The following is a 13,957-nucleotide window of genomic DNA, read 5'->3' on the forward strand; positions in this document are numbered from 1 at the left end:
GACGGACGGACAACCCGAAACAATAATGCCTCCGGCCTGGCTATCGCCAGCGGAGGCATAAAAAAGGCAGTAACCCTCAAGTTATTTCAATCGTGAGTTTTGTGAAATTAAGTGACATTTTTTCAAACTGTGTAGACATTCATTTTTGAATGAAACGGTTTAATCTGTTTAATCATTTTCAGAGGAGTGGTGACACTCATAATGCTCACCAAACAAGAGCCAGTATCACAGATCTCTGCCTGTCCAGGTTCAAAACCAACATGGGCAAATGTTCTTTTAGGTTTGGTGGAGCTGTCAAATGGAATATGCAAGTCATGCTAGAACATGCAGTCAGCTCTCTTTTAAGAGTAAGGTCAAATCCTGGCTTTTAGAAAATGTTACAGCCTAGCAACATAATATCTTTGTACTCTTTTATTTAATCTTATAGATTTATATGTATCTTTATCACTTTTAGTATTTTAGCATTGTATTATAGTTTGTAGTTTCTATAGTTTTAACATTCTTTGTACCTATGCTTGTTCTTTGTTGTTTTGTTTTGTCCAAGACCAAGGACCACAATGGAAACAAGTCTGACTTTATTGTGTTTTTATCCTTGATGGTGTTTCTGAGATACATGTCCTCTGTTTCATGTGTTCTTTTTGACCAAACAACAAATAAAATCAATCGGTAGAGTGAAATGTTAAAAGATGCTTTGATGCTTTGTAAGATAACTGAAAACAGTTAAAAGTAAAGTGCATTCTAATGGCAAAGAAAATAGCATAGCATAGCAAAATAAGCCAAGCAAACAAAAGGAACCTTGACAAAATTGACAGATTTTAATCAATTAAAATAAAATCGTGTACGTAAAAAAGTGAGAACCGTACCTTGCTTTTCCGAACTTGTTCATCAATGGAGAATTCCACAAATGAGCTAGGTTTGGCGCTTCTCCTTTTGAGCTGAAAACATAAAGTAAATTGTCATGAGCTTACCAGAAAGATATTTTCTGACACTGGGACTCAACACACACACACACACACACACACACACACACACACACACACACACACACACACACACACACACACGCACGGGTACCATCAGAGAGTTATGCTGGTCCCATTTACATTCACAAGCATCTGCCGTTATGATGCTGCTTGCCCCCTGACCCCTCCTGCTTTTCTGCCTGTGGGACAGGGAACCACCAGCACACTGGAATGTGTTGTTGCCTGCAGGCAGCCGGTTGCCTCCTAGCTCGGGTTGATTGTGCATTCCACTCCTAACACACAGCAGAGCACAGCTCACGTGACCGGCTGGTTTACCAGGCTAGAGCAGAGCCATCCAGGACACGTAAAACAGATGTTCACGTGGGCAAGGCAGAGAGAAGTGTCTTTGCTATCAGAGGATAAGGAGGTGGATGCTATCATTTCACCATAATTCCATGTCCAATGCTCATTACTATTCTATGTAGAGCGGACCCACAAGACAGACACATCTCATGTTTCAACAAAGTCTTCCCCCCCAAACCTTCAGCATGCACTGAAGGAGGATTGTCTTGTTGTGTCTTCTCAAAAGACATTTTGACAATAATGGAGCAGTACAAACACCGCAGGTGTTCCCCTGCAAGCATCTGCCTACAGTTCATTCTCAACTATCTTTACCCAGATTAAATGTAGAGCTCAGGATAGCAGAACGGTTATGAACGGAATGGCCTGTCACATGACATGCGATTATGATGGATTCCACTTAGTCCTTTTTGACAGGTTATTTAGGCTGTTTGACATTAAACATTGTAACAAAAAGTTACGCCATCACTTTCATAGCATCTTCAACCACACAGACAGTGGTGCTGGACAACCATTCTTAGACATTGCCATTTATTACATTCACACATTGCAGAGTGTTTTTTTTTGCAGACTGCCACCTTCTCTGACCCTGAAAGGATCATGTGTTGCCTTCAACACTTTTGTACTTTGTGAGTGTATTTCCACACAATGACCAGCAGAGGGCAGCCAGAGGGAACAGCAGCCAGACAGTTCAAGTCAGGACATACAGTATTGGGATATGTTTACCAAGCAGATCTGGGTCAAATAGTGTTTGCAAATAATGTTTAGCATTTGCTTGAAAGTGCCTTCCGTGGGTATGGTTTACAACATCAATACGTCAGACCGACTAGACGAGCTGTCAATCACAGAAATGATAATGATATAGTTAAACTACTTATCTTATCTGTGCTCGACTCATATGAAACTTTACGGCAGCAAAACTATTTAAACCAGGTTTGTTTCCAAGAAGACAAACAAACAGAGATTTAATGGACTATCATTCCTATTTTACACAACAAACTCCTTCACCAGTCACTAGTCCCCACACACTTGCTCACTTCCTATTCTAATACTTCAGCACATTTCTTTGTCATGGAACAAATCTGGGTTGGAACAGAAGAAGAAGGAGTAACTCTAGCAACATGCACACCAGCTAGCACACACACCCACATAACATGACAGGGATTCAGCAGAACAGGAAATACCAGCCGTGCAGAGGGACATGTTCACCTGGAGCATTAACACACAACAATTAGACTGAGCCTGTGTCTTGTCTGAAATCTGCACAGGATATACACAATCCCTATGCAACGACTATCCATTCCATAATAACCTTATTGGATACTCCTTACTTTAGCATGCAACGTATGGAACAATATCAAGCAGACAAATTCAGATAATAACATTGATACCATACTTTAGCCTACATGCTGCTGCGTGTCTAGCACCATGTTTGTTTCCCATAACTGACTTAGGGGAGCAACGCACCCTAGGGGGGTGATTATGTTTCGTGGTCTGTGACAACGAGCAAGAGAAGTTGTGTTGTTGAAATAAACAAAGGGTGATCTTTTAACTCTTCAGCAACGAGTTGTCTCTGTGTTTCCCTGGCATACTAACTTCCACAGTACCATAATGTCCCTTTAACTTCCACAGTACCATAATGTCCCTTTAACTTCCACAGTACCATAATGTCCCTTTAACTTCCACAGTACCATAATGTCCCTTTAACTTCCACAGTGCCATAATGTCCCTTTAACTTCCACAGTACCATAATGTCCCTTTAACTTCCACAGTACCATAATGTCCCTTTAACTTCCACAGTACCATACTGTCCCTTTAACTTCCACAGTGCCATAATGTCCCTTTAACTTCCACAGTGCCATAATGTCCCTTTAACTTCCACAGTGCCATAATGTCCCTTTAACTTCCACAGTACCATAATGTCCCTTTAACTTCCACAATACCATACTGTCCCTTTAACTTCCACAGTACCATACTGTCCCTTTAACTTCCACAGTACCATACTGTCCCTTTAACTTCCACAGTACCATGATGTCTCTTTAACTTCCACAGTACCATGATGTCCTTTAACTTCCACAGTACCATGATGTCTCTTTAACTTCCACAGTACCATGATGTCCCTTTAACTTCCACAGTACCATGATGTCCCTTTAACTTCCACAGTACCATGATGTCCCTTTAACTTCCACAGTACCATGATGTCCCTTTAACTTCCACAGTACCATGATGTCCCTTTAACTTCCACAGTACCATAATGTCACTTTAACTTCCACAGTACCATAATGTCTCTTTAACTTCCACAGTACCATGATGTCCTTTAACTTCCACAGTACCATGATGTCCCTTTAACTTCCACAGTACCATGATGTCCTTTAACTTCCACAGTACCATGATGTCTCTTTAACTTCCACAGTACCATGATGTCCTTTAACTTCCACAGTACCATGATGTCGCTTTAACTTCCACAGTACCATAATGTCCCTTTAACTTCCACAGTACCATAATGTCCCTTTAACTTCCACAGTACCATACTGTCCCTTTAACTTCCACAGTACCATACTGTCCCTTTAACTTCCACAGTACCATGATGTCTCTTTAACTTCCACAGTACCATGATGTCCTTTAACTTCCACAGTACCATACTGTCCCTTTAACTTCCACAGTACCATAATGTCCCTTTAACTTCCACAGTACCATACTGTCCCTTTAACTTCCACAGTACCATGATGTCTCTTTAACTTCCACAGTACCATGATGTCCTTTAACTTCCACAGTACCATACTGTCCCTTTAACTTCCACAGTACCATAATGTCCCTTTAACTTCCACAGTACCATAATGTCCCTTTAACTTCCACAGTACCATAATGTCCCTTTAACTTCCACAGTACCATGATGTCCCTTTAACTTCCACAGTACCATAATGTCCCTTTAACTTCCACAGTACCATAATGTCCCTTTAACTTCCACAATACCATAATGTCCCTTTAACTTCCACAGTACCATAATGTCCCTTTAACTTCCACAGTACCATAATGTCCCTTTAACTTCCACAGTGCCATAATGTCCCTTTAACTTCCACAGTACCATAATGTCCCTTTAACTTCCACAGTGCCATAATGTCCCTTTAACTTCCACAGTACCATAATGTCCCTTTAACTTCCACAGTACCATAATGTCCCTTTAACTTCCACAGTACCATAATGTCCCTTTACCTTCCACAGTACCATAATGTCCCTTTAACTTCCACAGTACCATAATGTCCCTTTAACTTCCACAGTGCCATAATGTCCCTTTAACTTCCACAGTACCATAATGTCCCTTTAACTTCCACAGTACCATAATGTCCCTTTAACTTCCACAGTACCATGATGTCCCTTTAACTTCCACAGTACCATAATGTCCCTTTAACTTCCACACAGTAACATAATGTCCCTTTAACTTCCACAGTACCATAATGTCCCTTTAACTTCCACAGTACCATACTGTCCCTTTAACTTCCACAGTGCCATAATGTCCCTTTAACTTCCACAGTACCATAATGTCCCTTTAACTTCCACAGTACCATAATGTCCCTTTAACTTCCACAGTACCATACTGTCCCTTTAACTTCCACAGTGCCATAATGTCCCTTTAACTTCCACAGTGCCATAATGTCCCTTTAACTTCCACAGTGCCATAATGTCCCTTTAACTTCCACAGTGCCATAATGTCCCTTTAACTTCCACAGTACCATAATGTCCCTTTAACTTCCACAGTACCATACTGTCCCTTTAACTTCCACAGTACCATAATGTCCCTTTAACTTCCACAGTACCATAATGTCCCTTTAACTTCCACAGTACCATAATGTCCCTTTAACTTCCACAGTACCATGATGTCCCTTTAACTTCCACAGTACCATAATGTCCCTTTAACTTCCACAATACCATAATGTCCCTTTAACTTCCACAGTACCATAATGTCCCTTTAACTTCCACAGTACCATAATGTCCCTTTAACTTCCACAGTGCCATAATGTCCCTTTAACTTCCACAGTACCATAATGTCCCTTTAACTTCCACAGTGCCATAATGTCCCTTTAACTTCCACAGTACCATAATGTCCCTTTAACTTCCACAGTACCATAATGTCCCTTTAACTTCCACAGTACCATAATGTCCCTTTACCTTCCACAGTGCCATAATGTCCCTTTAACTTCCACAGTACCATAATGTCCCTTTAACTTCCACAGTGCCATAATGTCCCTTTAACTTCCACAGTACCATAATGTCCCTTTAACTTCCACAGTACCATAATGTCCCTTTAACTTCCACAGTACCATGATGTCCCTTTAACTTCCACAGTACCATAATGTCCCTTTAACTTCCACACAGTAACATAATGTCCCTTTAACTTCCACAGTACCATAATGTCCCTTTAACTTCCACAGTACCATAATGTCCCTTTAACTTCCACAGTACCATACTGTCCCTTTAACTTCCACAGTGCCATAATGTCCCTTTAACTTCCACAGTACCATAATGTCCCTTTAACTTCCACAGTACCATAATGTCCCTTTAACTTCCACAGTACCATACTGTCCCTTTAACTTCCACAGTGCCATAATGTCCCTTTAACTTCCACAGTACCATAATGTCCCTTTAACTTCCACAGTACCATAATGTCCCTTTAACTTCCACAGTACCATAATGTCCCTTTAACTTCCACAGTGCCATAATGTCCCTTTAACTTCCACAGTACCATAATGTCCCTTTAACTTCCACAGTGCCATAATGTCCCTTTAACTTCCACAGTACCATGATGTCCCTTTAACTTCCACAGTACCATAATGTCCCTTTAACTTCCACAGTACCATAATGTCCCTTTAACTTCCACAGTACCATGATGTCCCTTTAACTTCCACAGTACCATAATGTCCCTTTAACTTCCACACAGTAACATAATGTCCCTTTAACTTCCACAGTACCATAATGTCCCTTTAACTTCCACAGTACCATACTGTCCCTTTAACTTCCACAGTACCATACTGTCCCTTTAACTTCCACAGTACCATAATGTCCCTTTAACTTCCACAGTACCATAATGTCCCTTTAACTTCCACAGTACCATGCTGTCCCTTTAACTTCCACAGTACCATAATGTCCCTTTAACTTCCACACAGTAACATAATGTCCCTTTAACTTCCACAGTACCATAATGTCCCTTTAACTTCCACAGTACCATAATGTCCCTTTAACTTCCACAGTACCATACTGTCCCTTTAACTTCCACAGTGCCATAATGTCCCTTTAACTTCCACAGTACCATAATGTCCCTTTAACTTCCACAGTACCATAATGTCCCTTTAACTTCCACAGTACCATACTGTCCCTTTAACTTCCACAGTGCCATAATGTCCCTTTAACTTCCACAGTACCATAATGTCCCTTTAACTTCCACAGTACCATAATGTCCCTTTAACTTCCACAGTACCATAATGTCCCTTTAACTTCCACAGTACCATAATGTCCCTTTACCTTCCACAGTACCATAATGTCCCTTTAACTTCCACAGTACCATAATGTCCCTTTAACTTCCACAGTACCATAATGTCCCTTCAACTTGCACAGTACCATAATGTCCCTTCAACTTCCACAGTACCATAATGTCCATTTAACTTCCACAATACCATAATGTCCCTTTAACTTCCACAGTGCCATGATGTCCCTTTAACTTCCACAGTGCCATAATGTCCCTTTAAGTTAACTTCCACAGTACCATAATGTCCATTTAACTTCCACAATACCATAAATGTCCCTTTAACTTCCACAGTGCCATGATGTCCCTTTAACTTCCACAGTACCATAATGTCCCTTTAACTTCCACAGTGCCATAATGTCCCTTTAACTTCCACAGTACCATAATGTCCCTTTAACTTCCACAGTACCATAATGTCCCTTTAACTTCCACAGTGCCATAATGTCCCTTTAACTTCCACAGTACCATAATGTCCCTTTAACTTCCACAGTACCATAATGTCCCTTCAACTTCCACAGTGCCATAATGTCCCTTTAACTTCCACAGTACCATAATGTCCCTTCAACTTCCACAGTGCCATAATGTCCCTTTAACTTCCACAATACCATAATGTCCCTTTAACTTCCACAGTGCCATGATGTCCCTTTAACTTCCACAGTGCCATAATGTCCCTTTAAGTTAACTTCCACAGTACCATAATGTCCATTTAACTTCCACAATACCATAAATGTCCCTTTAACTTCCACAGTGCCATGATGTCCCTTTAATTTCCACAGTACCATAATGTCCCTTTAACTTCCACAGTACCATAATGTCCCTTTAACTTCCTGAAGGTACCATCATGTCCCTTTAACATCCACAGTGCCATACTGTCCCTTTAACTTGCACAGTACCATAATGTCCCATAATGGTTTGTTGCCACACAATAAACCAGTGGTTTGTTCCAAGCCAGTGTGATCCTTGACTCACTCTCACACGGCAGCCAATCAGCGTTGAACAGTGAGCGACTGATGCCAGCGTAATTTCGCTCGAGTTGAGATATTTCATCTGGGGCGACGAGCGTATTTTCTTCCTATCGCTCTGTCTCTGTCGCTCGGACGCCCAGCGATTTTTCTCCCGGGCGAATATACGCTCAATCGCTCATTTGCATTGACTTTGTATGTAAACTCGATGCCAGCGAAAAACTTTAATAGGTCGGTGTGAACGCAGCTTTACCCTGGCTTCCTTGGAGTGCTTGTGCCCGGCGTGTTTCTGATTGTGGGTGAACTCACTGTTGTCTTTCTGTTGACACATAACGAGAACATAATCAGCACACGTGTCAACACATAATGGCAACACATGTTTTTAGCAATACTGACACCTGTTAAATCACTTACTCCTAACCCAAACATACCTGTTAAATCACTTACTAACAACCCTGACCCAAACATACCTGTTAAATCACTTACTAACCCTAACCCAAACATACCTGTTAAATCACTTACTAACAACCCTAACCCAAACATACCTGTTAAATCACTTACTAACCCTAACCCAAACATACCTGTTAAATCACTTACTAACCCAAACCCAAACATACCTGTTAAATCACTTACTAACCCTAACCCAAACATACCTGTTAAATCACTTACTAACCCTAACCCAAACATACCTGTTAAATCACTTACTAACAACCCTAACCCAAACATACCTGTTAAATCACTTACTAACAACCCTAACCCAAACATAACTGTTAAATCACTTACTAACAACCCTAACCCAAACATACCTGTTAAATCACTTACTAACAACCCTAACCCAAACATACCTGTTAAATCACTTACTAACAACCCTAACCCAAACCCAAACATACCTGTTAAATCACTTACTAACAACCCTAACCCAAACATACCTGTTAAATCACTTACTAACAACCCTAACCCAAACATACCTGTTAAATCACTTACTAACAACCCTAACCCAAACATACCTGTTAAATCACTCACTAACAACCCTAACCCAAACCCTAACCCAAACATACCTGTTAAATCACTTACTAACAACCCTAACCCAAACCCTAACCCAAACATACCTGTTAAATCACTTACTAACCGAAACCCTAACATACCTGTTAAATCACTTACTAACAACCCTAACCCAAACATACCTGTTACATCACTTACTAACCCAAACCCTAACATACCTGTTACATCACTTACTAACCCAAACCCTAACCCAAACATACCTGTTAAATCACTTACTAAACCAAACCTTAAATCACTTACTAACCCAAACCCCAAACATACCTGTTAAATCACTTACTAACCCAAACCCTAACCCAAACATACCTGTTAAATCACTTACTAACCCAAACCCTAACCCAAACATACCTGTTAAATCACTTACTAACCCAAACCCTAACCCAAACATACCTGTTAAATCACTTACTAACCCAAACCCTAACCCAAACATACCTGTTAAATCACTTACTAACCCAAACCCTAACCCAAACATACCTGTTAAATCACTTACTAACCCAAACCCTAACCCAAACATACCTGTTAAATCACTTACTGGTATGTTCGAGGCATTGTCCAGATACACTGCAAGCATGGCACAAGCACAGCTATCAGTAGACTGGAAAAGAGTAAGGCAGACTTGTGGTGAGCTTGTGGCCGGCAGGTTGCCGGGTTGAATGAGAGCCTAATGGGAGTGTAAACATGTGAATGTGACGTTTGATGGAAGAGATGGAAGGAAAAGTGAGGCTACCTCCTTCAGCAGGGTCTGGTCAGTGTGGAGGGAAAGCCACTGCAGTTTTATACGAACTTCTCCATTCGGGACCCCTTCCAGAGGAAACCACTACACCAACACAGAACGATATCATTTATGGAACATGTCAGTAATACATTATCAGAATCAGAATAACTTTTTTTGCCACAGTATGCAAGTTACATACAAGGAATTTGTCTTAGTGTCTGTATGCAGCGCAGCGGTCTAGTCAATATATACAGTAGCCTATACAGAGATAAAGTAGGAAGGAACTAAAAGACAACACAACGTTGCAATCAAATTCCATCTAATATTTATATATATATATATATATATATATGTATATATATATATATATATATAAATATATACAATATGTACATGAGTGGAGGAGTGTTCCGTGGATATTAAATATGTTAGGTTGAATTTACATGAAATTTACAGTCAAGAGTTAAATAGGCGTTAAAGTGTAACTTACCCCCAAAACACTTTTTTCAGCTTTTAACCAATATATATGGCTTTTGGGGTGGTATGTGAAGGCATTCTGGTCAAAATCTCCACATTTGAGACCAATCTGTTACAATTTTACAAACCCCTATCATTTCAGCAGCATAAGTGCCCTCTATGGGTTCAACCCTGCTTTTTTTGTGCCCTCAAATGAATGGCCGATTTGGTACATCGTTACGTCACGGCGGTATTTGCGCATGCCCCACTCATGTGAAAAATGTTTTTTCCCCCATTTGATTATTACTGTAGTTCACGCTGCGCGAGCCCTTTAAGAGCAATGTATCGTGTAATCGCCTACTGTGGCTAATGTTAGCAGCTAGCTAGTTATGTTACATGGCAGTAAAACACCACTGAATGACCAAATTGATATAACTTTTAACCATTTCGAGTAACACTGTTTCCATACGGATCACCGGCGTTAGTTTGTGGTTTATAACATGGCTGGCTATATTTCTAACGTTCTCTATCTATCTCTGATACACTGAAAATACACTGGCGTTGGCGTTGGCCAATCCTGGCGTGTTCCACCCCCAAATCGATTGTGTTCTAGCGCAAAGCGAGTGAGTTCCAGGACGAAACAGGCTCGAGCCAACTACGTTATCTTTAGAGCAGCGCAGTAAATACAATATTCCTGGAATGCAAGTTTAACTAAACAGTTACACATCCTCTGCATTCTACAACAAATTAAAGACATTACAATTTGTTTTATTTTGTATCTTACATACTTATTGGCCAAGTTATGATAGTTTATTCTGCCAGGGTACAGAAGGGAGTATAGGCGGCCATCTTGCCTGCAGAGTTTTCAAATCAAGTAGAATACCGTTTTGCAAGAAATCTGGGGGGGTCAGTCCCCCTTTAAATAGGCAGTGAATTTACATGAATTTTCACTCCGAGTTCAATATGAGTTTACATTGAATTTACAGAGTTAAATAGGCTTTAAATAGGCCTAAATCATAAAGGCTTGCTTCCAAAATACAATATGAGTTTGGGGGAAAGAAAGAGGTGGATAGACTTTATTGTCCCGAGGGAAATTAGTCTTGGACACATACAGTATCTGCTGTTAAAAATACAAATAACAGTGCATTCATACGATACATGGTACACAGTCATTATACACAAGAACACACACCATGCATATACACTACATGCACAGACTGCTATCAACTAACAAAATTGTACACTGCCCACTCAGCAAAACCGTTGTATTTGTAAAAAGAAAAGAAAAAAAGAAAAGGGCCCTATCAACATGGAGGCTTCATAAAGTGTACAAAAAGCAGTATAAAAGCAGCTTACAGCTTTACCGTTGTGGTAGAAATGTGTTCATGTTTAAAAACAGTCAACCAAACAATGTTAACCAAATAGTTAATAAGCTAGTAAAATTGTATTAGGATTAGGATATTATTCGGTAATGTGATTTTCTTTGATGCCGGCATCACTGTCGTCATTGTTGTTGTTGTTGTTTGTTTTTGAATGGTGGGGGGAAATTGGACAGTGCATCACTGTAACCATTGCATTAAATAGGACCTCACCTGATCCATCTCTTTCTCCCTCTTCACCTCTCCGAAATCAAGGCGATACCTATGGGGTAAGTTGGTTTATAATGATGAAAACTGATAATGATGATTGAATAATATGGTGACTCTAAATCGTGGTGGGCAAAAACTGTTTTCAAGAGGGCCATACTGACTTACATCAAGTAAGCGAAGGGCCACACATTGGAGATACCTGCCAACACTCCTGATTTTCGCGGGAGTCTCCCTATTTTTAACCCTCTCTCCCGTTGTGATTAGTAATTTCTTGTTAAACTCCTGATATAATAGTGATGCAAATCCAATGGCTGTAGCAGATTAGATTTATGAACATAATTCTGCCTTTTATTGCATTTTGGGGGGTCGTTTTGTTTTTCTTTGAGGACCTTGGGGACCGGATTGAGATGGTCCAGGGGTCGGGGCCAGCCCTGGGGCCGCATTTTGCCCATGTATGCTCTAAATGAACAAAAATAATCAAGAAAATACTCACAGTCCAGTACAAATAGTAGAAATAAAAAAACAAATTGTTATTCATAGTTCCTTACTATACATCACTAGCCTGATAATACATCACCACATGTCTTATCCAAACAAAATATCTTTTTATGCACTCAAACCATAACTGAAGCGATTCATCAGCTTTTGCAGATGAGAAACCATATAGGACACAAAGCAAGGATCATCATGGAAACCTATTTATTCACACTTGTTATTAGCTGGTTTCCTTACCTCCCAAGGAAGTCGTCTTTGTCTGTGTCCTCGTCAAATACTTCCAACTCCAACTCTTGTCCTGGGGCCTCATGGACCACAAACTGCACACATTGAAAGACAAGTTGGCATTTGTCAGATGTCTTAAATATGGGATTGTGGATGTAAGAATCATGCCCTGGATCAACACACACACACACACACACACACACACACACACACACACACACACACACACACGGGGAAAAGTATATTGGATGTGGACATTATCACTGCAAAGTGCAACATAGATGCACCACTTTGCAAAAAGTAAACAAAAAATGGAGGCACTTGTCACCACAGGTCTTATATTGACTTATTGGCAGTAATCTCTTTGATTTGCTCTCCACTGCAACATCTGTGATAGAGGTTATGTTTCTTCACCCCTGCCTTTTACAAACAAGGAAGTGAGGGATGGGATTTTAACAATCTGGTGGTTTGTATAACTGAATACAGGGTGTCTTCAAAAACATGTTAAGAAACTTACAGGCGATGTGTTAACTGTCACACATGACAACAGCTAGATAAAGCATCTACCTCATATACTTCGTTCCATTTCGGGTTCAGATTCTCTTTTATAGTCTTGCTTTGGAAGCGATTGTTGCCAACTATGAGCACCACATATGGGTCTGATTTGCCCTTCACCATGCCCAGCATGTACGTATCCTTGGCCAGCAGGTTTCTGGCCTCCAGCAGGTGGACCCTCACCACCCCCTGAGGGACAGAGGAGCAGTACATCAGTCCAGATGGACATTTCACACGAGCAACTGACACTGTCTTCACCTGCACTTCACAAATGATAATGGCAAGGACTGCAAAAACAATGCATGTAGATAATAGAGCAAGCAATGGCTTTTAAAGCCCCAATAAGCATTTTTTCACCTTAATATAACAGCTTTTTAGTCATTGGAGATGGTACAGTGACTTATAACATAACTCGGTGCGGATTTGCTACGAAAATGACGTTTCACTTAACTATGGATTATTATTTCATCACGTGGTGAGTACCCGATGTCACAACATGTACATAGAGCTTTCTCGCGCTGTGTTTTGTTGACTTTGAACGGTGATATCGATACCGATGCTATTGCACCCAGAGGGCGCAGTTTCCCCAATAGAAAAACTTGCTGAAAAGTTGCTGAATGGGGCTTTAAATATGCGAGTGACTGTGCAGCTTTACATGTGACATTAAGCACAATCTGACAGGGCAAACAAACAAACATCACATTTCCATATTCATATTTAACAGCCAAAAGAGCATCTACTTTTGGTATTCAGCAAATCCTGTGTTGTTTTTAACTCCATTGACCCTTTCTAATGTCAATCATTTCAACTCTTGCTCTTATTTTAAGCCAGTGTCATCCAGGGTTAGGGTTAGGAGGCAACCCCTAACACATCCAAACGCCTACAACGTAAATGTTAATTAGTGAGTCACGTACACGAGGTAGCGGGAACCTCATCTGGTCCACTTTGACCTGGTCTATGAGGGGAATGCACATGCGGTTGGGCAGCACCATGAGAGAGGCAATGATGTCCATGATGGCCCCTTCAGACAGCTGACTGGCAGGGGACAGATGGGGTCAAAC

General features: G+C 40.6%; 1 protein-coding gene across 1 annotated transcript in view; it reads right to left on the reverse strand.

Annotated features, from left to right (window-relative positions):
• esyt3 (extended synaptotagmin-like protein 3) overlaps window positions 1-13,957 on the reverse strand; it is a 33,870-nt gene that overhangs the window by 13,433 nt on the left and 6,480 nt on the right. The window contains exons 8-15 of the mRNA XM_083642140.1: window positions 13,811-13,931; window positions 12,909-13,085; window positions 12,354-12,436; window positions 11,625-11,673; window positions 9,589-9,678; window positions 9,394-9,456; window positions 8,056-8,121; window positions 864-935 (exon numbers count right to left, since the gene is read on the reverse strand). Of these exons, the coding sequence (XP_083498266.1) occupies window positions 864-935; window positions 8,056-8,121; window positions 9,394-9,456; window positions 9,589-9,678; window positions 11,625-11,673; window positions 12,354-12,436; window positions 12,909-13,085; window positions 13,811-13,931 (721 nt within the window). The remainder of the gene's footprint in view (window positions 1-863; window positions 936-8,055; window positions 8,122-9,393; window positions 9,457-9,588; window positions 9,679-11,624; window positions 11,674-12,353; window positions 12,437-12,908; window positions 13,086-13,810; window positions 13,932-13,957) is intronic.

Source organism: Poromitra crassiceps (genome assembly GCF_964638095.1).
Source record: "Poromitra crassiceps genome assembly, chromosome: 8".
Taxonomy (NCBI): Eukaryota; Metazoa; Chordata; class Actinopteri; order Beryciformes; family Melamphaidae; genus Poromitra; species Poromitra crassiceps.